The sequence below is a fragment of the Hibiscus syriacus genome, unplaced genomic scaffold, assembly GCF_006381635.1.
Source record: "Hibiscus syriacus cultivar Baekdansim isolate YM2019G1 unplaced genomic scaffold, ASM638163v2 tig00011718_pilon, whole genome shotgun sequence".
Classification (NCBI taxonomy): Eukaryota; Viridiplantae; Streptophyta; class Magnoliopsida; order Malvales; family Malvaceae; genus Hibiscus; species Hibiscus syriacus.
The window spans coordinates 982,447-1,006,719 of NW_024062254.1; the positions used below are offsets into that span (position 1 = coordinate 982,447).

At 34.8% G+C, this 24,273-nt stretch overlaps 1 protein-coding gene and 1 pseudogene across 1 annotated transcript; both read right to left on the reverse strand.

Moving 5' to 3' along the window:
• Nucleotides 1-616: 616 nt before the first annotated feature.
• LOC120204791 lies at nt 617-15,256 on the reverse strand (annotated as a pseudogene).
• Nucleotides 15,257-18,026: 2,770 nt separating this feature from the next.
• LOC120204792 lies at nt 18,027-18,695 on the reverse strand. The gene has a single exon (XM_039204808.1). The coding sequence runs from the start codon at nt 18,693-18,695 to the stop codon at nt 18,027-18,029; it is 669 nt and encodes a 222-aa protein (XP_039060739.1).
• Nucleotides 18,696-24,273: the final 5,578 nt, after the last annotated feature.

Here is a 24,273-nt window from a genome sequence, read left to right on the forward strand (position 1 = left end):
TCGAAACATATTTTCCTCATTTTTCGGTAATTGGTTTTCGAAACATATTTTCCTCCTTTTTCGGTGTTTAGTTGACGAAAAACAAATTGATCAACGTAAATGTTGCTCTTTATACAAAATTGGAAATTGAGGCCTAGGTTAGGCTTTTCATTTCTACTGTAAGCTTGTTGCTGTTTTTCTGCAGTATACTGTTTTAGTTTGGAAATTTTGACAATTAAAACTCCATCGTCTTGATGCAATCATTGGTGCTTGAACCCGTGAGCTTTATCTTGTTGCATTTGTTGATGTTCTACCACTGAAGTAATTTGATTTGTGCATCACATCGAATATTAATTTTACGCACAGCTCACTGGTGGCATCTTTTGCAGTGGTAAAATTAATATAAATGAATAAAATTCGAACCAAATAAACTGTTTTTAACAGCCCAAAAATCTAAAAAGATACAACAGAATCCAAGTAACACTTCGACTAACTCACACCTGAGTTCGAGTAACAGCTTGATTAATAATCGTATAGTACTATAATGTGAAAAAAATATGGTTGCCTGCTTCACTAGTTCTTAGTTTCTCTATCGCGAAGACAATAATATAACCATATGATACAGTATTGTTCGGTAATAACGAGCCCCGGAACACATATCCGTCGAGAAAACATGAGGAAAATCGAACCAACTGACTAAATCGAATCGACAAACCATGGGAAGGGCTCATCTTGCACATTTTCCGGAAAGATGATATCTCAGCTAGAACAACAAAAATTCCGGGTTTGCATTGATGCATCGGTTTCGGTTTTAGCGAGGCTTACCCGATTGACGGTTAATTCGGGTTTATAAGTATCAGAGTTCAGTACCTTCCTGCTGACGTTGTAAATCTCTCGTATAACAAGCTCGAACGCCTCCTTGACATTCGTTGAACCTAAAGCAGATGTCTCCATGAAGAACATGTCTTCTTCTTCGGCTAGGGTTTTGCCTTCTTCGATGCTCAAATCTCGGATAGTTTCGAGGTCGCATTTGTTGCCAACCAACATCCTTGCTACAGTCGTATCACAATGAGCTGCACCGAAAGGTTAAGTGAGCATCCTCAGCATAAATCTATCCAAAAAAGATGCAGCATCTACCAATATGCAACACAAGGTATGAATCTGCAAAAATCCTGTATGAACAAATGCTAAATTCACGATAAAATCCACCATAGGGAACAAGAACTTTCTTTCCTAAATGTATCATATGGTATGATCTACGCAAAGAAACCGATAAAACCGAAAACGAACTCAAACCAAAAAGTTCGGCTTGATACAGAAGTTGGTTTAGTTTCAACTCGAGTAATAACAAAACATATTATTCTCAAGCTGTGTTGAATTCGGTTCAGTTAATAATTGAACACACTCTTTTTTACTCGGTTTCCATTGAATTTTATTCTGTTTCGGTTCCGAATAATAAGCATAAACCATGATTTTCTTTTTCAAAACTGAAACATTATTCCCTTCCAGAAAACCAGTCCCTAGCCAACTTTTCTCTATTTATTTGGGTAAACCCTAAAGGTCCCTGTACTTATCGATTTGTGCAGATTCTCAAAGTTGATCCTTCAAGTTTTCGAATTGCCCATTTTCAGTCTTTTGATTAACATTTTCTGCTAACTCCATTTAACAATTAGGCATACCTCAACCTTTACATTGGTTGTCAATTTTGGCCCCTACTATTTCTTTTCACTTCTTTTTACTTTTTAGTCAAATTAGATGATTTCGGAATGGAGTTATCAGAGAAAGTTATCCAAACGACCGGAAACAAGCAATCAGACAAGTAGAGCGACCAAATCCTTGAAATTTAACCTATATTTAGGTAACACTTGCTATTGCTATTTTCAGCTTTCTTCCAACTTGAGCCCTACGTTACTATGAATTCAGCATCAGATCCAATACTCTAAACTCGAAACCACAAGAATCAGTGGAAGCAACAAAATCAAATTAGAATCCTTTTAGAAAAAAACACCGTAAAAATCGAAAAGCCTTCAAATTTCAACAAGTAAACGAAAGTGATCGTAAAGACAGGAACATACATATTTACATGTCAATTATATAAAAAAAAAATCTGGACAATGTTCAGCAGATGATAGAAATCCATCATGTCAGCAGCAAATTCAAAAGGACTATACAAGAGTACATCAAACTTTACCTATATATATATGGTAGTATGAACAGACTACAATGTCCCTATTCCCTATATATATATATAATTGTACTATGAACTTTTTCCGGGCAATTTGAGTCGAAAACTAAGATCTTTACATAAAAAATCATTTTTTGGGATAAATTCAACGAATCAAATATCAAAATCCAATCCAACTTAAGATCCACAGCTGAAAATAACAAATTCCACAGCAAAATCCAATAGAACCCTTAAAATTCCATAATAATTCACAGAAATTGCACACTGAAACCATAAACTAAGAAAAGGGTAGTTCAAAAACTTACTCTTGAGTTCATCAAGCCAACGACCGACACTATCGAATGTAGTTCTACGGCTGATATCATAAACAATAAGAGCACCGACAGCGCCTCTGTAATAAGCTTAAGTGACGGCACGGAACCTCTCTTGACCGGCGGTGTCCCAAATCTGAGCTTTAACTTCTTTGCCGTCGATTCCCATGCTTTGGGTCTGGAACTCGACGCCAATGGTGGCTTTGGAATGTGGGTTGAACTCATTTCGAGCGTAGCGTGAAAGGAGGTTGGATTTGCCGACGGCTGAGTCTCCGATTATGACTATCTTGAAAAGGTACTCTTCGCCGCCGTCTTCTTCGGAGTCCGACAAGGGTCTTTGGCTCCAGTGGGATTTTGTGGTTTTAAGACAAATAAAGGGGGAAGATAGAGAGACAGGAGAACGGGACGTGGGCAGAGTATTGTGGCTAAATTACATAACTGACACCCCATGTTTTTAATTTTACTTTTCTAACACCGTTTGACCAATATTTCCAAAACTAGCACCCTTTCTGCTGAGTTGGCAAAGGCGCGTCCCCGGGGACGCGCTTTACCCGTGTTTTCGCTGAGTTGGATGCCACGTGTGAAAGGCGCGTCCCCGGCGACGCGCCTTTGCCAACGCAGCAGACACGTGTGGAAGGCGCATCCCCGGGGACGCGCCTTCCATTAAATGTCATAAATGCCCACATCCGTTTTTCCTAACTACCCCTCCTCCTCCCCTATATAAACCTCCTCAACCCTCACTCATTCTTCACACCAAAATCATCTTCTCCTCTCTTATAACTCAAATTCTCCAACTATTTGAGTTTTAAATTTGTTATTAGTGGTAAGAAATTTATTTTTATATTAGTATTTTTTAAAATAGTTATTATTTTTTATATTAATATATTTATGTAAATATTATTTTTTTATTAAAATAATATTTATAATTATTATTATTTAGAATTATTAATTTTTTTTGCTAATTATATTGTTTTGTCTACAGTTATAATGGAAAACGAAATGCTGTTGCGATTGGATATTGATCATATCTCCAGACATTTTAGCGATATGGTAATATTTTTATAATTAATGTTAATATTTAAATTTATTTTTATTTTAAAGTTATTATGAATTTATATTAATTTTTGCTTTTTATAATATATATTATTTAGGATGCTGATCGTATTTTAGAAACTTTTATTAAAAATCCACGTATACCGACACCGGAACGTATTTTGCCATATTTGGCTTCTGCTGGGTTCGGGTATATTGCAACAATTATAGGCGGTTGCAAACTCGAACCTGTCCTAATTTCTGCACTGATTGAGAGGTGGAGGCCCGAGACACACACTTTTCACCTTCCATGTGGAGAGGCAACAATTACATTGGAGGATGTCTCTATGCATCTGGGGCTTCCCGTCGACGGAAATATGATGTGTGGTATGGCGGATGGTGATTGGCAATCAATGTGCATTGATTATCTTGGAGCTGCTCCGCCAGAGTTTAATGGAGGTAGAATAGCTTTATCTTGGTTGAAAGCTAATTTTGAGGTTTTAAATGAAAATGCTTCAGAGGATCAAGCAAAGGCATGTGCTCGGGCATATATTCTACGAATAATTGGAGGAATATTGATGCCCGACAAATCTCGCAACCAGGTGCATTGTATGTGGTTGCGGCATCTGATCGATTTTGATGAAGCTGGAAGATATAGTTGGGGTGCTGCAGTTTTGGCATTTCTCTTTAGAGAAATGTGTCGGGCGACGAATTATAAGAAAACTGCTATCGGTGGATGTCTTCTGCTTCTACAATCATGGGCGTGGTTCCGCATGCCTTTCTTATGCCCGATCGTGAATGAACCATACGTATTCCCCTTATTGTTGAGGTAATTTTCGAACTAAATTTTGATTTAAATATTTTCAATTAAATAGGGTGATATTTAGTTTATATTATATTTCATAGGTGGTCGATGAAAAGAAAGGACCATAAAAGTATACCTACTGGGTTAGAGGAAATTCGTTTACTTATTGATACGAAAGCTGGGTCTGAGGTATGTTTTTAAATTGTTTAATTATTAATATTTAATTTAAAATGTTAGATATAATTAGAATATTTTATTTATTTGAATTGTATATTTATATTTCAGTTTCAGTGGATACCTTATGCGAGCGATGAAGTGAAATCTTGCATCCCACCCCACCTTAGTGGGTCATTAGAGGTATGGATATCGGTTATACCTCTTATATGTTATGCTATTATTGAGTGGCATCCAGTTGATCGCGTGCTCCGTCAGTATGGTGTACGCAATATATTCCTGGAGCTCCTAGAAATTTAGACGACGTGCATAACATAGATAGACGGGGAAAGAAAGATGTTAACTGGGTGGTGAGACACAGAGATTGGATTGCGCTTTGGGAGAACCGATATACACTGTTGGCCCCTCGACAATATTACGCTGAAACTGGTCATATGGTTACGGATAACTATATGGACTGGTTTAATGAAAATGGGAAGCCGTTTCTACTTTCGGCGGAAGCACGAGGGGTTAACATTCCTAGGCGCCGAGAAAGACGTCAACCGTCTCAATATCATCGTCCCCCGACGCGTGGACGGAGAGAAGGCGCTACCGGTTCTGCATCAGTCCCACCACAACATCCTTATTCGTCGATGCCGCAGGGGTACATGCCCAGCCCTCCACTTCATATGCCAAGCCCACCAGTTTATATGCCATCTCCGCAGGGTTACATTCCGAGCCCGCAGGGTTACATTCCTAGCCCAGGTTACATACCTAGCCCGCCAGGTTACATGCCTAGCCCGCAGGGTTTTATACCATATGGAGGTGCATATACGACTATGTTAATGATCAGCATATGCTTCATATGCATCTTATTTGGCTGGTGGTGCTTCTCCGCAGACACCTCAATCTTCATCTGGATCACATACATCGATGCCAATGTTTCCACAGTTTCCACAGTTCCCGGGGAGCGGTGGGATTGTTACTAGCACTCCTCCAGGGTCGTTATTTTATACAGGCCCTTCAGCCCCTTCAGCGTCATCTACACCAAATGAAGAAAATGCTGCTGATGATGATAGTGAAGATGAGGAGACTGAAGAACAAGTTCCACGAAGAAATCCTCCACGAAATAGGCAACCACCGCCATGTGGAACTCATTCGAGAAGACGACATCGGTGATCCAGTTATATTTAATGTTATTTAAATAATTAAATTTCAGAATTTTATGTAATTTGGTTATGTTATTCAAATATTTCATGGTTGTTACATACATATTTTTAATGTTATTTTTTATTCACATTTAACATTAAATGTTTGATAAATGTTTTTAAAATACAAATTATATTATTCGAAATTTAAAATAAAAATAAAAATAATATTATTCAAATTTAAATTTAAAATATAAATTATAGTATTCGAAATTTAACATTAAATTTCAACTTAATATTCCAATTGTATTCGAAATTAAAAGTTATATTCCAATTATAGTTCACAATACTTAAATTGAAATTAAATTTATCCATACATATGATTTTATCATTAACATATATATTAAAACGTATACATTAAAATCAACTTATGTTGAGTTCATCGATCGACGGAATCAACCAAGAGGGGGGTGAATTGGCAATTTATTCAATGTCACATTTCAATGCTCATTCCATACAATTTCAATGTCACAATCAACTTATCACTTCACATTTATTCAATTTATCCATAACATTTTATCTAATTTATTCAAACTTCACATAACGTTTTAATTTAAGTTATTCTTAACTTGTTGAACTTTCAAAAGAAGTTAAATTTAAGTTATTCCCCAAGGGACATGAGTGACATAATAGGGCAATGATAACGTATTCTCTGAAAATAATGGAAGGCGCGCCCCCGGGAATGCGCCTTCATGTGAATAGTGAAATAATAGGTACTGATATATCTAGTGTCCCCGAGGGACATGAATGACATAATAGGGCAATGATAACATATTCTCTGACGAAATAATGGAAGGCGCGCCCCCGGGAACGCGCCTTCATGTGAATAGTGAACCGATTATAGACACTATTATATGCAACGTATTATAAACTTTCAAAACAAACTTCAGTTCACAATCTTTCAAATTCTCAAATTCCCAAACTCTAAATTCTCAAATTCTCTGAAAATGAGTCGTCTTTCTGCTGTTGTTTTGTATGATGGAGAAATTAAGGAAGCTGAAGAGGGGGTTGTTTTTGAGTCAGATCATTATATCCCCTTAACCTTGAAGAGAAACATCACAATTGAGGAGTTAATCATAAAAATTTCGTTAAAGATTCGTGTAGCAGGCCAGAGAAGACTATCTTCACTTCAGTACAGATTTCCTACTGAACTTTTTCCGCTCACGTATACATCATTTCAGCTTTCAAACGATGATGATGTTTCTATGATGGTTGATGCTCATATGGGGAGTTCACAATCTCTTATTGAAATGTATGCCACTTTTATTGAGGTTCGTGCAACTTGTGGTCTCTCATATTCCTCTCACTTTGGCATTGCATATCAAACTGATCAAGTTGATAGCCCAACACAACTGATCTGTAATGATTTCACATCATTAATGGCGGATCCAACGCCATATACCATGCCATCAAGTTCAATAGGAAGGCATTCATCTGCAACTGCTTATGATCTCAACCCACGTGGCTTCACCAATAATCCATATGGCAACATCTCTTCTACTTCAAGGGGCAGACATTCATCTGCCAATGTTTTCGACTTACATATGGAAATGCCAACGAGACGACAGTCTATTCATATCCCACATGATACAATGGCCTCAAGTTCAAGGGGAGGACACGCAAGCGGGAACTTATTTGACCTCAACATTGGATTATCGGAGGAACCCTCATCTCCACCAGAAGAACCTCTTCGGGAGCCAGGTGCAGATGGTGCTGAAACGGGATTATTCGTTGAACCTGACTCACCACAGTTTAACGTACATTCTGATGATGACGAGGATGACGTTCCGATAAATACAACACCAGCCGAACTTCCTGCACATATGTATGAGGCTGATTATGATGCAATGTATGAGCCTGAATTTCCAGATCTTCCTGATGTTGGCAACTATGGACTTCAATCATCAGTCAATGACGGTAATTTACATATTGGAATGGAGTTCGCATCGAAGGAGGAAGCAATGATGGCAATAAAGAGTTACAATATTCGTAACTCAGTTCAGTCCCGAGTTGATCGATCTAACACGGAGAAATATGTCTGCTACTGCGTCCAACGTCACAACGGATGCCAATGGATGGTCCGTGTATCAAAGAGGAAGAGGAAGAACAACTTATGGGAACTAACCAGATACAACGGTCCTCATACATGTTGTGCAACAGGTATAACCAGGATCATCCCAACTTGGACTCCAACATTATTTGTCAAGCAATCATGCCCATTGTGAAGCAAAGCTCTCATATAGCTGTTGCAGTGTTGATTTCTGCTATACAGTCACATGGGTACACTGTCTCATATAAAAAAGCGTGGTTGGCAAAACAGAATGCCATTTGCAAACTTCATGGCGAATGGGATTCCTCTTACAACGAGCTGCCCAGTTGGTTTCATGTTGTGCAAAGACTTAATCCTGGGACAATTGTTGAGTTCGAAACTCAACATCATTACGTGAATGATCGAATGGTTCGCGATCGCTGCCAATTTTACCGAGTCTTTTGGACTTACCCTCAGTGTATTAATGCAGTCAAGTACTGTAAACCAATTGTCCAAATTGATGGTACTTTCTTGTATGGGAAATACAAGCAAGTTTTATTATTGGCTGTGGTCCAAGATGGAAACCGCAATATTCTTCCTGTTGCGTTTGCCCTCGTTCAAGGAGAAGACACTGAGTCTTGGGCTTTTTTCCTTAAAAATTTACGTTTACATGTTGTCACCAGGGAACGACTATGCATTATTTCAGACCGAGGAGCCGAGATAAAAGCAGCAATGGACTCTTTGGGTACAATGTATAGACCTCCACATGTTCAACATCGTTATTGTGTTCGTCATATTGCTGCAAACTATTACGGAAAATACAAGAAGAACGATGAACGTCAGTTAGTCGTGCGGATGGGTATGTTACTTTTTCCCAATTTTTCTATCAATTTCTTATACTTATTTATACTTCATATTACTATTACATATTCCTAATGGCTTAGGTTACGAACTCTTACCTCAAAGGTTTGAGTCGATGCTACAAGAGCTGTTTGGCAAAAATAAGAAGGGGTGCGAGTACATTATGGACATCAGCAAAGAAATGTGGACAAATGCATATGACGGGGTATCGCTATGGTCATATGACAACAAACTTGGCTGAAGCAATAATTCAACCTTAAAGGGGGCGCGTCATTTACCAGTCACGGCGTTGGTCAAAACAACTTATTTTCGTTTGGGTCAACTCTTTGCAAAACTCGGTGGACAAGCTCTTACTTGGATGCAAAACGGACATATTTACCACCCAAGACTAGTAGCCGATTTACAGAAAAAAGTGGCTACATCAAATGGGATGTTAGTTACAAATTTTTCTCGCACCCGTGAATTGTTTCGTGTAACCGAAATGCCACGTCCGCTGCAAGGGATTGAAGCTAACTCTTTCAGAGTTAATCTGCAAGAGAGGTGGTGCGATTGTGGTTTCTTTCAAGCACTCAAATATCCATGCTCTCATGTCATTGCTGCTTGCTCACATTCGCATTTGGACTACAAAAATTATGTTGATCCCGTATACCACTTTCACAAGTTTTCAAGGTATATGAATTTGAGTTTCCGCCCATAGGAAACGAAAGAGACCCAAATGAGATTCAAACTTGGCTTACAATTGTACCAGATCCATTGCTATTGAGGGACTCAGGTCGTCCAAAATCTACTAGAATACATTGTGATATGGATATTCGGGAGAAGTCAACAGAACAAAAACGATGTGGGCATTGTAGAACATCGGGCACAATAGAAAAAAATGTCCAGCTCTGTTATCATCATATAACCGTTAACTCTTATGTAATTAATGTTTTTAAATGAATGTTTTTATTTCTAATAATTTAATGTTATTGCATTTATATAATTTGTCAATGTATGTACACCTAAATAATTTTTTTTAACTTTTAAATACATAAATATATTTAATATATTTATTTAATATAATATTTAATATTATTAGTTATAATTTTTTTAAAATATAATACTAATTCCACCTTCTAAGTAGAGAAAAATATTAAATTAAACAAATTAAAAGTTATTAAAAAATTTATGTATACGATGACACATTTCATGTTCTGATTGGAGGATTAAATTTATTAAATTAAATTTTCAATAAGACTAATTTTATAAAATATGTAAGTCTTGGAGATTAAATATGTAATTATACTAATTTATTAACTTATGCATCAATATTTTCGTTAAATATTGATATGAGATGACTAGATTGATAACATTTAAATAATTAACTAATAAAATTAATAGATCGATAATCAAATCAAAATACTCGAAACTTGATAATTCTTACATTATAATCGAAACATTTTACATAATATATTATTAATTTATAATAATAATAAAATAAATTATTTATTATAAAACAAAATATGTGTCTGCTGAGTTGGCAAAGGCGCGTCCCCGGGGACGCGCCTTTCACACGTGGCATCCAACTCAGCGAACAACACGGGTAAAGCGCGCCCCCGGGGACGCGCCTTTGCCAACTCAGCAGAAAGGGTGCTAGTTCTGGGAATATTGGTCAAACGGTGTCAGAAAAGTAAAATTAAAAACATGGGGGTGTCAGTTATGTAAAAACCCCGAGTATTGTCTGAACCTAAGCTGGCAAAGACGTACTGCGCATGAAGTGGGTTTATTATTGATTTTCTTGGGATTTGCTTTTTTATTTTATTTTTATTATTATTAGTCATTGTAACAAAATGAGGTTACATTACTAATATTATTCTAATTTTTATGTAAATAGGAATAGTTAATTTTATTAAAGAAATATTTAAAATTATAATAAAAGTTTACTATATATTTTATAATTAATGATACATGAAACTAATCAACTGAGGAAACAATCTCCGAACACAAATTACATATCCAATTGTAATCTGATGGTCCTGGTTGATCGATCGCCTAAGAAAATAAAAGATAAAATATAAAAAAGTAAAAAAAAGGGAATACATACAGTCAGTGGATAACACTAAAACTGATATCGTCATCTGCCAAACAAAGAAAAAAATGAGCAAGGGACAAATGATGCTAAAAAGAATTTTTTTAGGGTTTTACAGACACACTTGTTTTAAAGAGTCGTTAGTTTGTGGATACGCGAGAATTCTCATATTAGATTTGGATACGTAATTTACGTTGATATATATTTTTCTTATATCATTTGACTTTGATTTACGATTATCGGTGATCTTTCACTAGTTTGATCCCCTGTTGTGGTTAGTTTGTTAATGCAGTAAGATATGTTCGTATTTATCTTTTGTTCGAGTTTTTTAGAAGAATTTTTAAAATTTTCCTAGCATGGTTATTATATGATCTCACGTGATTAATTTTTGTGTTAATTGTTATATGAATATGTCCTAAATATGTGTTTATATTACATTTATGGCTATAAACTATCATTGTAATAACACTTATCTTTTTATATTTGTTTAATTTTTGTTTAATTTTTACATTAAAAATACTTAGAAAAAACTTTTATTCTGTAAAACAATTTAACCCTTCTTTGCAATTAATTCTATCAAATATTATTGCTTCATACCTAAACTCTCTATTTTTTTTAAAATCATACCTAAAATTTAGTTTTTATTTCATTGTAGTACCCCATAGTTAAAAATTTTAATTTTTGTTTCATTTTAGTATCTCGTTCAAACTTTAAGTTAAGTTTTGAAAAAATTGAAAGTTTAGGTACTAAAAACGGACAAAAACTGCTAGTTTAGGTACTAAACGCGTTAAGTTTTTAATGACGGCGTACTAGAATGAAATGAAAACTAAAAGTTATGTATGATTTAAAAAAAAAAAATTTAGGTACTAAAACAAATTAAAACTGATAGTTTAAGTACTAAATACATCGTTTACCCTAACTTATAAATATTTATTGGGCCCAAAAACGTTTATATACAAAACAACTTGTAAGATCGGAGAGCCGAAGTATAGATTTTGGGCCAAAATCCTAATTTTGTTATTGTTTTGGGCTTTGGATTAATATTATGCTTTTATTTTGGTTGGAGATTTTTTTGGGATATTATATTGAGAAAATCGCCTCAGTGACCAAAAATGCCTTATAATATACGATTTTAATCAACTTTTTTTGGATTTGCCAAAATGACCAACAAAATCGCAATGCGAAACAAAAATCGCAACGCGATTTAGAAAATCGCAATGTTGAAAAGAAAATCGCAACGGTCAAAAGAAAATCGCAACGCGATCTTCCAAGAATCGCAATGCGATTCAAAGAATCGCAACGCGATTGAGAAAATCGCAACGCGATTCCAAGAATCGCAAAACGTCAAAAGAAAATCTCAAAAGCAGTAGAGCTGTTCGTATTGCATTTGTTTCTTAAGAATTTTCTCTAAAAAGATAGTATCCGCGCGGACGTGTCGAAGACACGTATTACCACGACCACGACCCGAGACGAGACGGCAGCGGCGGAGCGCGAGAGTCCCCCTTGTTCTCTTTCACTCAACAAGGAAATGAGAAATTCAAACCTTAAATACACTTCCCAATAGTGTTTCCAATACTATGTGGGATTGAACATTACCAACAATCTTCACATGTCAACCTATTTTGCTAAGAGCTTGAGTGTGACTATAAGAGAGATTAGTTCATTTGGTATGCCAAAATTGTTTTGTTTAGTGAAAAAGGGTGGGTTGCCGTATACAAATATAATTTCTACCCGGTTATGCATACATGTGGATTTATACACAACAATTCTACATTCAAGACTCTCCTCATAGCTGATCAATTTCTTGTAGATTTTTTGTTGCTTTGTGATATTGGAGATAAAGTTACAAGTTATGATTTTAAATTCTCTACTGGATGGAACTGGAAGCATAGTTCAAGTTTATTACAAGGTCCAAAGTTCCACCAAAGGTTGCAGGGACATCATTTCACGACAAATAAAAGCAATTTACTTGGCTTATGGTTTATTAGTTACACTTCTTCAAATGAACTAATCTCCAACAATTTTAGTGAATGGCACAGTCAAATTAAGCACACAAAATAGGTTGACATGTGAAGGTTGTTGGTAATGTTCAATCCCACATAGTATTGGAAACACTATTGATAAGTGTATTTAAGGCTTGGATTTCTCATTTCCTTGTTGAGTGAAAGAGAACAAGGGGGACTCTCGCGCGCCGCCGCCGCCGCCGTCTCGTCTCGGGTCGTGGTCGTGGTCGTGGTCGTGGTCGTGGTAATACGTGTCTTCGACACGTCCGCGCAGATACTATCTTTTTAGAGAAAATTTTTAAGAAACAAATGCAATACGAACAACTCTACTGCTTTTTTGAGATTTTCTTTTGCCGTTTTGCGATTCTTGGAATCGCGTTGCGATTTTCTCAATCGCGTTGCGATTCTTGGAATCGCGTTGCGATTTTCTCAATCGCGTTGCGATTATTTTCTCGATCGCGTTGCGATTCTTTGAATCGCATTGCGATTCTTCGAAGATCGCATTGCGATTCTTTGGCTCGCATTGCGATTCTTGGAAGATCGCGTTGCGATTTTCTTTTGACCGTTGCGATTTTCTTTTCAACGTTGCGATTTTCTAAATCGCGTTGCGATTTTGATATCGCGTTGCGATTTTGTTGGTCATTTTGGCAAATCCAAAAAAAGTTGATTAAAATCGTATATTATAAGACATTTTTGGTCACTGAGGCGATTTTCTCTATTATATTACTGACGCTCTTGCACTGCGACTTCAATCTTTCACCATGTTTGAAATTTGGAAATTCAATAATTATAAGGGTAAATTACACTATTCCTCACTAAACTATACTCTCTTATTTCACTCATTATACTTTTAATTTTTTTAATTTACTCACTAAAATTTTGAATTGCTCATGTTTTGATCACTGTAAATTATTTTTTTTTATTATTTTGGTATGATATGGATTTTTTTTATTATTTAATACATAATTGAAAATATAAAATAAAAATATAATGTTGTCGGACACCACCGTCGGTCACCATCGACTGCCGTAGATGGTGGTCGTTGGGTACCAAATTTCATGGTTCGGTTTGTCAACCCCTGAATCCGAGTCTAGTGATTGTTTCACAGAAAATGTCCTAAAACCCGTGAATCTCTACTGAAACATTTTGGTTCCTTCACTTTTAATCTCTAATTCGTGGAATTCAGAGCAAGTTTCTATAAAATGTAGGTCGAATTCAGACTCACGATGTCGAGATAAAACGACCCATGAAATTTAGGACCGAACGACCACCATTTATGGCTTATTGGTAAACAACATACAACTTATATTATGAAACAAAATATTATATTGAGGATGTTTGGTAAACACTTTTTAAAAATATTTTAGCTTATTTGAGCATAAATAACTTACTAATAGTCAAGCATTTCATTTTTAGTGTTTGGTAAACATTTTTTTGAAAGAGTTTATTGTGTAAAATAAGCTGAAAATGAAAACGCTAGAAAATCCAGTGGTTTGGGAGAACTGATTGCAAAATAAGATGTTAAATGACATATTTGACCTTATTATTTTCATAATTACATAATTTCCATAAAACCTAATCTAATGAAATAGACCCCATCCTAATACATTTTAGTGAAATTTTATTTTATTAATCTATTTTTTAGTTGTAGATTCTCAAATATATTTTAGTTAAGAAAATATTACAAAACATGAAAGTAAAAAAAATGTAGTGTTGATATTTTATACAATGTTAATAATATGTATCAATCTCACAAGGTTAATATTTGTAAATATTAAATTTAAAAAATATATTAAAAAATATTCACCAAATTTTTTAAGGAATTTTTAATTCCTTTTCAAAAGCATTTTATCTGAATAACTTCATCCCAATAAAAACTAAAGTATTATAAAATATATATGTACTTAACAACTAAATGTATCATATTCTTGTTTGTCGTTTTACCCATATCAGCTATCATCTATATTTTACCAAACACTTATACATAAAAAACTAATCAAATCAGTTTCTCAAATCAACTAATTAAATCCACTAATCAAAACAGTTGGTCAAACCAGCTATTGGAATCATCTAGCAACTATCATCTATCAGTTGTTTGCGGAACATCCCATTAATTTGTTTTGAATTGTAGAGAAGAATGCAGAAACTCAAAGTTTACAACTGAAATGTAGTCAAAGTATCATTAAGCAGAAGCTGCTGCAGGTCTGCTGGTGGCTCTTCGAAAATATGAGTATTAAAGCTTTGAGAGATAGAAGACTTGGCTATTGTATTAGCAAGAGAGTTTCCACTTCGAGAAATCCACTAGATAGTAGTGACCCAAGCTTGCTTTCGAAGCTTCTCGATGGAACGTACCAAAGGAAAAGGGCTGGAATGAGCGTCCGATTTGTTCAGAAGGTTAACGACTTCCATGGAATCAGATTGAATAACAAGAAATACAAACCCATGGTCCCAAGCAATCTGAAGGCCAACGTAAATTGCCCATAATTCAGCATGCAGTGGTTGTAAGATTCCAAGAGCTTTGTTAAAGCCAAGGATCCATGATCTTTCATTGTCTCTAAATACTCCACTGATGGCTCCATGTTTAGTGGTGGACGAGACAACTCCATCAACATTCAAGCACATCTAACCGGGCTCGGGAGTTTTCCAATCAACCTGCTGCTGCTGGTTCGGGGTGGCACGATTGGATGTTGAATGCACTTTGCTTTCTGTTTAGTAACGGCCCCAGGAGAAGCTACTTCCTAGGGTGGCGTCTCTATTATGATGAATGTTATTAAATACTTTGTCGTTTATACTCTTCCATATCTGCCAAAGAGTTACAGCAAATAAAGTACTTCAAGGAAGGTCCCAGTGTGAGATAATCGATTGGCTGAGAATATTATCCTGAATCCACTTCTGATGGACACTGAGATAAAAAGAATCGGTCAGGTATGGAGGGATAAGGCAATTCCAGACAGCTTTAGCTTTGATGCAGTTACGCAACACATGGATGGTCATTTCTTGATAATTATGACAGCATGGACAGAAGGGTGAGCTACCAATGGTTCGGTGGTGTCTCTCAGATTTTGTTAATAATTTCTGCTTGAACGACAGCCACAAGAAGAGTCGAAGTCGTTGGGGTAGGGGGTAACACCTATATTGAACTCCATATCAGGAGTTTATCATCCCAAGTAAGAGCGGTTCAGTTGCTATAAGCCAACATTGTTTCAAAGGTGTTCTTGATGTTAGTGCCTCAGTAGGGTTAATCGTCCGAGTCCGAAGCATCGGGACATCTTATTCCACGGATATGGGAAATTGTCTCATCATGGAATATGTCTAATAGTTTGGAGAAATTCCAATTGCTAATGCTGTCAGTTAGTTCTTCAAAGGTGGCCAGAGCCAAGTTTTGATTCAGGTTCTTTACGTGGTTGCATAAAGGACCAATGGAAGGTATCCAAGTGTCATAGAAGGGATGGGTTGTGTTACCATTCCCAATTGACCACACAATACTCGCTCTGAGGTCCTTCCAAGCTGAAACAATGGCTTTCCATAGAAGAGAACACCTACTACGGCTAACTGAGTCAGGGCAGAGGCTAACCATTTTATATTTCTGTTGGAGAATGCGAACCCATAAATGATCATGTTTAGAGACCAAGGTGAAGCATATTTTAAGAATAAACGCCAAGTTGAAATCATAGCTCTTCTGCATGCCGAGACCTCCGTGAGTAATTGGCTGACATAACGTCTCCCAATTAACTAGAGAGACTTTAGGGGAGGTGAACGTCGATCCCCATATGAACTATCGCATATTTTTTTTTTTGATTTTGTTCCATACAGTGCGAAGGAGCATTGAGGTTTGCATGAAGTAAACCGAGATTACCGCAATGACTGATTTAGCCAAGGTAATCCGACCAACCATGGATAAAGATCGAGCAGCCTAACCTGAAAGTTGTATTTTCATCTTTTCAATGATAGAATCATAATCCGAGCATTTTGGTCTTTCATGGAGGAACAGAACCCCCAAATATTTGTCGAGAGATTCAACCGTTTGGTAACCAAGGAATCCACTGATTCGGTGTTTAGTACTATTAATAGTATTTGGCAAAAAATACACATGGGACTTTCGAGAACTAACCCGATGGCCAAAGAAGCTGCCAAAGACCTGAAGAATACTTCGGATACATTCGGCTTGAACTAAAGTGGCTTTGGCATATAGGATGAGATCATCCGCAAAGAATAGATGCGAGATGAGAATTTCAAAACTACCAAAACGGAAAGGATCCCATTGTTTTGCGGTGACAGAACTGTGGATTAAGTGACCTAGACACTCCATAACCAGAACAAAAAGGTAGGGGAGAGAGGGGGTCATCTTGACGAATACCTCGTTTAGGTCGAATGGTTTGCGAAAGGCTCACATTCCATTGAATTTGCATTGTTTAGGAAGAGATACATTCCATAATGATCCGTCTAATTATTGGCGAGAAGCCTGTATCAATTAATGAATCAAGGATGAAGTCCCATCGAACCCGATCAAAGGCTTTCTCCAAGTCTACCTTTATGGCCATCCATCATTCTTTGCGTTTACAGGATTTCATCGAGTGAATTACCTCTTGGTTGATGATGATGTTATCGGTTATATTGCGGATCGTAATTAAGCTTGTTTGATTTTGGCCGATAAGAGTAGAGAAGATAGGCTTTAACCGATTAACAATGGTCTTCGTAAGGATCTTGTATAGTACCATATAGAGGATTATAAGTTAGAAGTCAACAAAAGTTTCCAGTTGATCATACTTTGGGATGAGAACTAAAATTGTCTTGTTAAGATCAGACTTAATCACGTTCCCATTAAAAATTCGCTTGGATCATCTTACAAATTGAATCCCCCACAATGGGCCATGTGATAGAACTCTGCATGGAGTCCATCCCATCCCAGGGATTTCAAAGAAGCCATGCTCATGAGGGCTGAATGAATTTCTTCATTTGAAGGGACATCATCAAGCCGCCGCATAGTATCTTGAGGGATAGACAGAAGCGTGCCTCGTAGAGGGAAGAAACCAGTGTGTTGCGAATCCAAAGCAAATAAAGATTGAAAGAAATGAGTTGTCGCCTCTTTAAGAGAAACCTCATTGTTGCACCAATCGACGCTATTGATTTTGAGAGCAACAATTTTATTTTACTGCTTGCGGCAGATGACTTTGCGATGAAAATAATGTGTTACGGTCACCCAGAGAAATCCAATCTGATCGAGATTTTTACCTCCAAAGAAGTTCTTGATCAAGGAGGTGTTCAAGATCAATGAGAAGATTATATTCCAGATTTTGCAAGAATTGGGAGGATCTCATGCAAATGGCCTTTTGAATACCAGAGTCTAGCCATGATAATCCGTTTCTTTTTCCCAATGTAACCAAACACATATTTATTCCAAGTATTCGCAGCTTTGGTGAAGATGATGGACCATGGCTTCAGCAAAGTTCTCATCCCAATAGTTGTTATAAATGAATCTATCTAGACGAACTTGGGAGTGTCCTCTCGACCATGTATAATCAGGAGCTTGGTAGTTTATGTCCCGAAGCCCATAGTCGAAAATGAGATTTTGGAACGCACTGAAAGGTCGGGCAGATATAGCATAAATTTTTCTATCCGAATCAAATAAAGTTGCATTGAAATCTCCAAAAAGAATCCAAGTAGAATTAATTGAAGTCACAAGACGCCTGAGATGAGGCCATAAGAGTTTACGTCTTGAAGCAGATGGGCTAGCATAAACTGCCGTGGCTAAGAAGGAGGAGTTGTTGCTTCGTAGAGTAGTCCGACAATGAACAAACTGAAAATGATGCATAAGGATAGTCACGAAGATAGTATCATACCAAGCAACCCATATACTGCCGAAAGAACCAGAGGCCTCAGTCCGATTTAAGTTAGGAAAACCAACAGTGGAGATAACATAGTCTGCTTTTGAACCACTAATATGAGGTTCATTAAAAACCAACAAGTCAGGTTTGTTATCGTGAAGAATTTGTTTAGCCGCCAGAAGGAAACGAGAGTCACCGCATCTCTGGACATTCCAACATAGTGATTTTAAATCCATAAAGAAAAGAAAAGGAGGATCATACTTTATTCAAGCATTGCCACAGCAAGGTCTCCACCCAAGTTAAGGCTTACAACGTCGGAAATAACATCAATACGAGTACTATTGTCTACGTAACTTCCCGGAAGTCACAGATAGGATTCGTTGTCTTATCCAGAGGGTCTCCCAATGGTTCATTTTATTGATGTTATCCGGTGCTGGTTAAGGATTAGCAGGAGGAATATTTGGGTCTGCATTTTCATCAATGACTATAGCCGAATGTCTAGTTTTGTCGAAGAAGAAGCCTCTATTGGAGTTTAAGCTAAACTTGGAGCTGCTGGCTTTGTCAAGTTGTCGAGACAAGGTGGGGAAGTCTGAGAGGTTGATGGTTAAAGGTTTACGGATGGTGGTGGCTTTCGGCTGTCGGGGAGTAACTACACTTCTGTCTTTATTCTTTGTTTTGACATTAGGGTTTGCAGCAAGCACCCTTGTCTGTTGAGGAGCTTGTGGATGATCGGGAACAGTAGCTGAAAGGTCTTTCTCAGTCTCGACTTCAAAGATGGGGTTAAACCTTCAGCCATTGAACATGAGTTTGTCAGTTTGAGGTTTCTTTTCACTGCTGCATTTGTTTTTACGACGAGTTCGATGAGAAGCCACAATCCAAGGGTCATAACTCATAAGTGTCGCTATTGGGATGCGGTGCAACATTGGTCTGTGGAGGAGTATTGGTTTCGGTGTTATCTTCTGTCTGGACTATAGAACAGACCCCTTGGTTGTGACCATACTTCCCACCTTTGAAACAAATTGTGGGAAGTGATTCATACTCAATGACCTGCAATTTTCCATCCAACAAAAGCTTTGAGATCGAGCGTTTAGAGAGATCGATACGAACAACCATTCGAGCGAATCTACTGCGCATGCCCCATTCAGTTTAGTAGTCGAGTTTGATTAGCGGCCCGATAGTTTCGCCCATTAGTTATTAAACATACAACTGTTGCGTGGGTGTTTTTTTTTAAATTTTATTAGTTTAATTTAATATATAAATTTATTAATAATTAAATATGTAATTTTTTTTTATATGGAACTACATTTTTAAGTCCACTGCCTGCACAATGGTCGATACAAATTCTTGCTCGATCAAGCAAAAGACACGAATTGTTCCAAGGGGATGGTAAGCATTGTCTGATACAGAGGAATAAATGTAACCGAGTATTCGGGTAACCGAGTACCCAAAATAATTTAATTTTGTGATCCGGACCTAACTTGCCCGGTCGGATAATTTTTCTTAAATAATTACTCGATTTTTTTTAGTTAGAGTCGATGAATCAAGATTAAGTATTTTTGAACTCCCCCGATTGTCTACCCTAATATGTGTCAATATTCGTGTCTATGACATGTATAAACGCACACATATTGTTTTTTAACATTGTTATTTATTTTTATTTTCTTTCATTTTAATCTTTTTATCACCGAAATCATTAATTACTGAGACAAACTATTTTTAATGTTAGAATTAAAAATTTTGTCAAACTTATCAATTATTATGGACGATTTCCCCCCTCAAGTTCCAAGGTTTCGCCTTGACTAATCTGGATCGACCTTGGTCACACACTTGGTTTTGGTGGGTGAGTCTCCTAACAGGATTTTTTGCATATACAAATATTTGAATCTAAGACTTTACTTAAACGATATTAAACTGTTTACTACTTGAACCAACCATATTGATATTAAGAACGATTTTCAATATCAATAAAATCCTCTAATTTTCTTCCATCATACTATGACGGTTTTAAGTAAAATTGGCAGTAAATGAAACGACGATTTTCCCAAAAATCACATTTTACTTAAATATTTACCTATCAGACACCCTTTCAGATATATTTTTTGATCTAACACCCTTTGCAGAAAGGCACGGTCTATGCACCGCGCCTTACGCCGCGTGTTGAAAGGCGCGTCCCATGCACCGCGCCGTATGTAACGTGTAAAGGATCGGGTGCTACTTTCGTAATTTTTTTAAAACGATGTCTAATATCTGATTAATTTATGTTAGGGTGATTTTTATATAAAAATGTCAACTTTTTATTTATTTTGTGTGTGTGCAAAAAATTTTCTGTATTAAAATTTTTAAATATTTTTTTCGACAAATTTTGATTTTCACATTAAATTACACAATACGTATAATCTAGTATAGAAAAACTTTGAGTGTAAGTAATTTAAAATATGAATAATTTTATAAAAGTTTTATAACTAGTATTTCTTTTACACAATGATGATGATTATAAGAAATATTTTATAATTTAAAAATCATAAATTTCATATATTTTTGAAAAATTTATTGACTTTTAAAATTAATTGTTTAAAAATATAAAAATATTAAATAAACTTTTAATTACAATTGAGGATCAAATTAATTATTATTTATTAATTATTATTTTTATCAATAATTAATAATGTATTCAGTTTTAATAAATTAAAATTTAATATTTATTTTATATTTTTTAAAATTCATATGAGAAAGAATATTTTAAATATATAGGTGATATTTTTTAGCTTTACATCTTTTTTTTTTATTGAATTTTGTTACAAGTTTAGAGAGTAACATAAAGAAAGGAAAATCTTTAGATTTTCATGTATGTATTTATACTTTTCTTTTAGAAACATTTTACCATAATTTTTCTTAATTAATTTGAATAATAGCAGAATAAATGATTAATTTGAATTATAACTCATATATTTAAAATTCAATAAAAATACAATAAAAAAAATTAAAATTCAATAAAAAGAATGTAAATACAAAATATCACATATATATTTAAAATATTCTTTCTAATAATAATTTAAAATATAAAATATAAAATATAAAATAAATATTAAATTCTAATTTTATTAAAAATGAATAAACATTATTAACTGTTGTTAAAAAACAATAATTAATAAATAATAATTCATTTGATCCCTCAATTGTAATTAAAAGTTTATTTTAATATTTTTTTTATATTTTTAAACAATTAATTATAAAAATCAATAAAATATTCAAAAATATATGAAATTTATAATTTTTATAATTATAAAATATTTTTATCATCATCATCATCATTTTGTAAAAGAAATACTAGTTATAAAACTTTTATAAAATTATTCATATTTTAATTTACTTACTCTCAGAGTTTTCCTATACTAGATTATACGTATTGTGTAATTTCATGCAAAACTCAAATTTTTTCGAATTATAAAATAATTTGCAAAAGAATATTTAAATATTTTAATGCAGATTTTTTTTTGCACACACAAAAAAAATAAAAAAAATTGATGTTTTTACACAAAAATCACCCTAATAAAAATTAATTGCATATTAGACACCATTTTTAAAACAATTACAAAACTAGTACCCAATCTTTACACGTGGCGTATGGTGCGCTTCATGGGCCACGCCTTACCTCACGTGGTGCCACGTCAGCGTAAGGTGTTGTGCATGAACATCGCCTTTTTGTAAAGGGTATTAGATCTGGAAATATATCTGAAAGGGGTTTGACAAGTAAATATATAACGAAAAGGTAATTTTTGGGAAAAATACCAAATGAAACAATATTACTTTCCTTATATTTTTACTCGATTTTTCTAAATAATTTATGGGCATCCCTATTTTCCTGTTTTTTTACAATATTTTTATAATTTTAAAGGAAAATTAGTATTTTTATTGTTAAAAAAGATTTTGAAAAATAATATAATTAATATTTTATTTTAAATAATTTATAATTATACGTTAAATATTTTAAATTTTTAAATTTTATAAATTAAATTAATAATATTCATCGTTAATAATAATCAAGGTCGAAGTAGTAGAAATATGAAACCTATCATTTACTTGTGATTTTGATGAAAGAAAAAGAAGAAGAAAAACTCATGAATTTAAGTGTGCTGTTTTGACGTTGATAAGATATGCACTTTTCGGAAAGTGCTTCATGTGTTTTAATTATATTAATGTTACAATGTATAGCCAAAAAGCCAAAATCATACACCACTTATTCATAAAATCACAATCGAAACTTTATTAACGGGTTAATTTAAGCGATAAGTAGTTTGATATCGTTTAATAATATCTCAGGTTCAAACTTTTGTGTACACAAAAAATTCCTGTTAGAAAACCCACTCACCAAAACTAAGTGTATGACTCGGGTCAGTCCATATTAGTCAAACGAAACCTTAGAATTTGAGAGAGAAAAACACCATCGAAATTTTACAAATAGTTTTAATAAAATATTATTAATAAAAACGGTTAATTTTAGTGAATAAATAAAAATATATATAGTAAAATTATACTTTTTTTAAAATAAAAGTTTACAAAACTTTAGAGTAAGTTAATCATATAAAATACTTATTTTTAAGACTGTTAAAGAACATAAATCATACACTAAATAATAAAAATAAGATCGTTTAAGAAAAGGAGTGTGAGTCAAATAATTTTAAAAATAAAAGATACAAATAAATATCGTTATCAAGAGAAAATAATAAACATCATTAATATTAAAATAAAATTAAACATAATTATGTGACACATTAACAATTGAATTTATCTGAACTCAAGCACGGTATATTTGGGATGATTGATGATTATGAATGGAACTCGAGTCGAACTTAAAATTTTTAGACATTTGCCCCGGAGCTATTGAACCAGTAAAAGCAATGATCAAATTACCATAATTTTATACATATTATTAGTCATACTTAGCAGCGGAAAATGGGATGAAAATTAGTTTTAAAGAAAAAGCAAGTTAAATCCACTATCATGTGGTAATAATTTTAATCATTACAACATTTAGTAAGCAAATTAAAAAAAAAAAACATGTTTTTCTTGGCCTACAGTGGCTACCCAATATCTTTTAGGGTAATTAATCTGGGTTGGAAGATTTTACTTTTTTTAGCCACATTTCTTTGTGCAAGCTTTAGCAGGCAAAGGTGGCCTCCTTAACTGAAAAGTTACACTAAATTATTGACTAATCACACAATAATCGGGTTTTGTGCCCCCACAATGCATTACTTTTGTAGGTTAATTAAATAAGAATTTCACTTAACCATCAAACTAAAGTTGATGGCTACGTAACTTCTCCACCATGCAATAATATTCCACACTTTTGCGAGCTATCTAGGCTGTTTAATCCAGTCCCTTCTAGATATGTTTAGGTCGAGTCGAGTCGAGTCGAGTTTGATTAACTTTGATTTAGAAAAAGGGTTTGTGAAGTCTCTATACTTTGAAAAAGTTACTCAAAAAAAAAAAGGATTCGATATGATCATTTGACCAACGTTTTATGTCATTGACCAACATTAGTGTAAGTCCTTCACTATTAGGATGCTCTAAGTTAATCATAAGTTTATGCAAAAACTGTCTCCATGATTATTTTCCTTACCCTTCAACAACTGCCCATGCAACCGGAAACTAATTATTTCCATCGCTACCAACAGTCATAATCAATATTCCTTTCGTAACAGATTTGAGAAAGCATCCACATCAGTAGGAACTAACGAAGTCGTTAGTCAATGACGGAAAACGCTAATCGAAGGGCCACAATGATTTTTTTTAGTTCAAGGGTAACATTGAGAG

What these genes read in the sequence shown, in the direction of transcription:
- LOC120204792 (XM_039204808.1), bottom strand. Translation starts at nt 18,695, where the DNA reads ATGGATTTAAAATCACTATGTTGGAATGTCCAGAGATGCGGTGACTCT.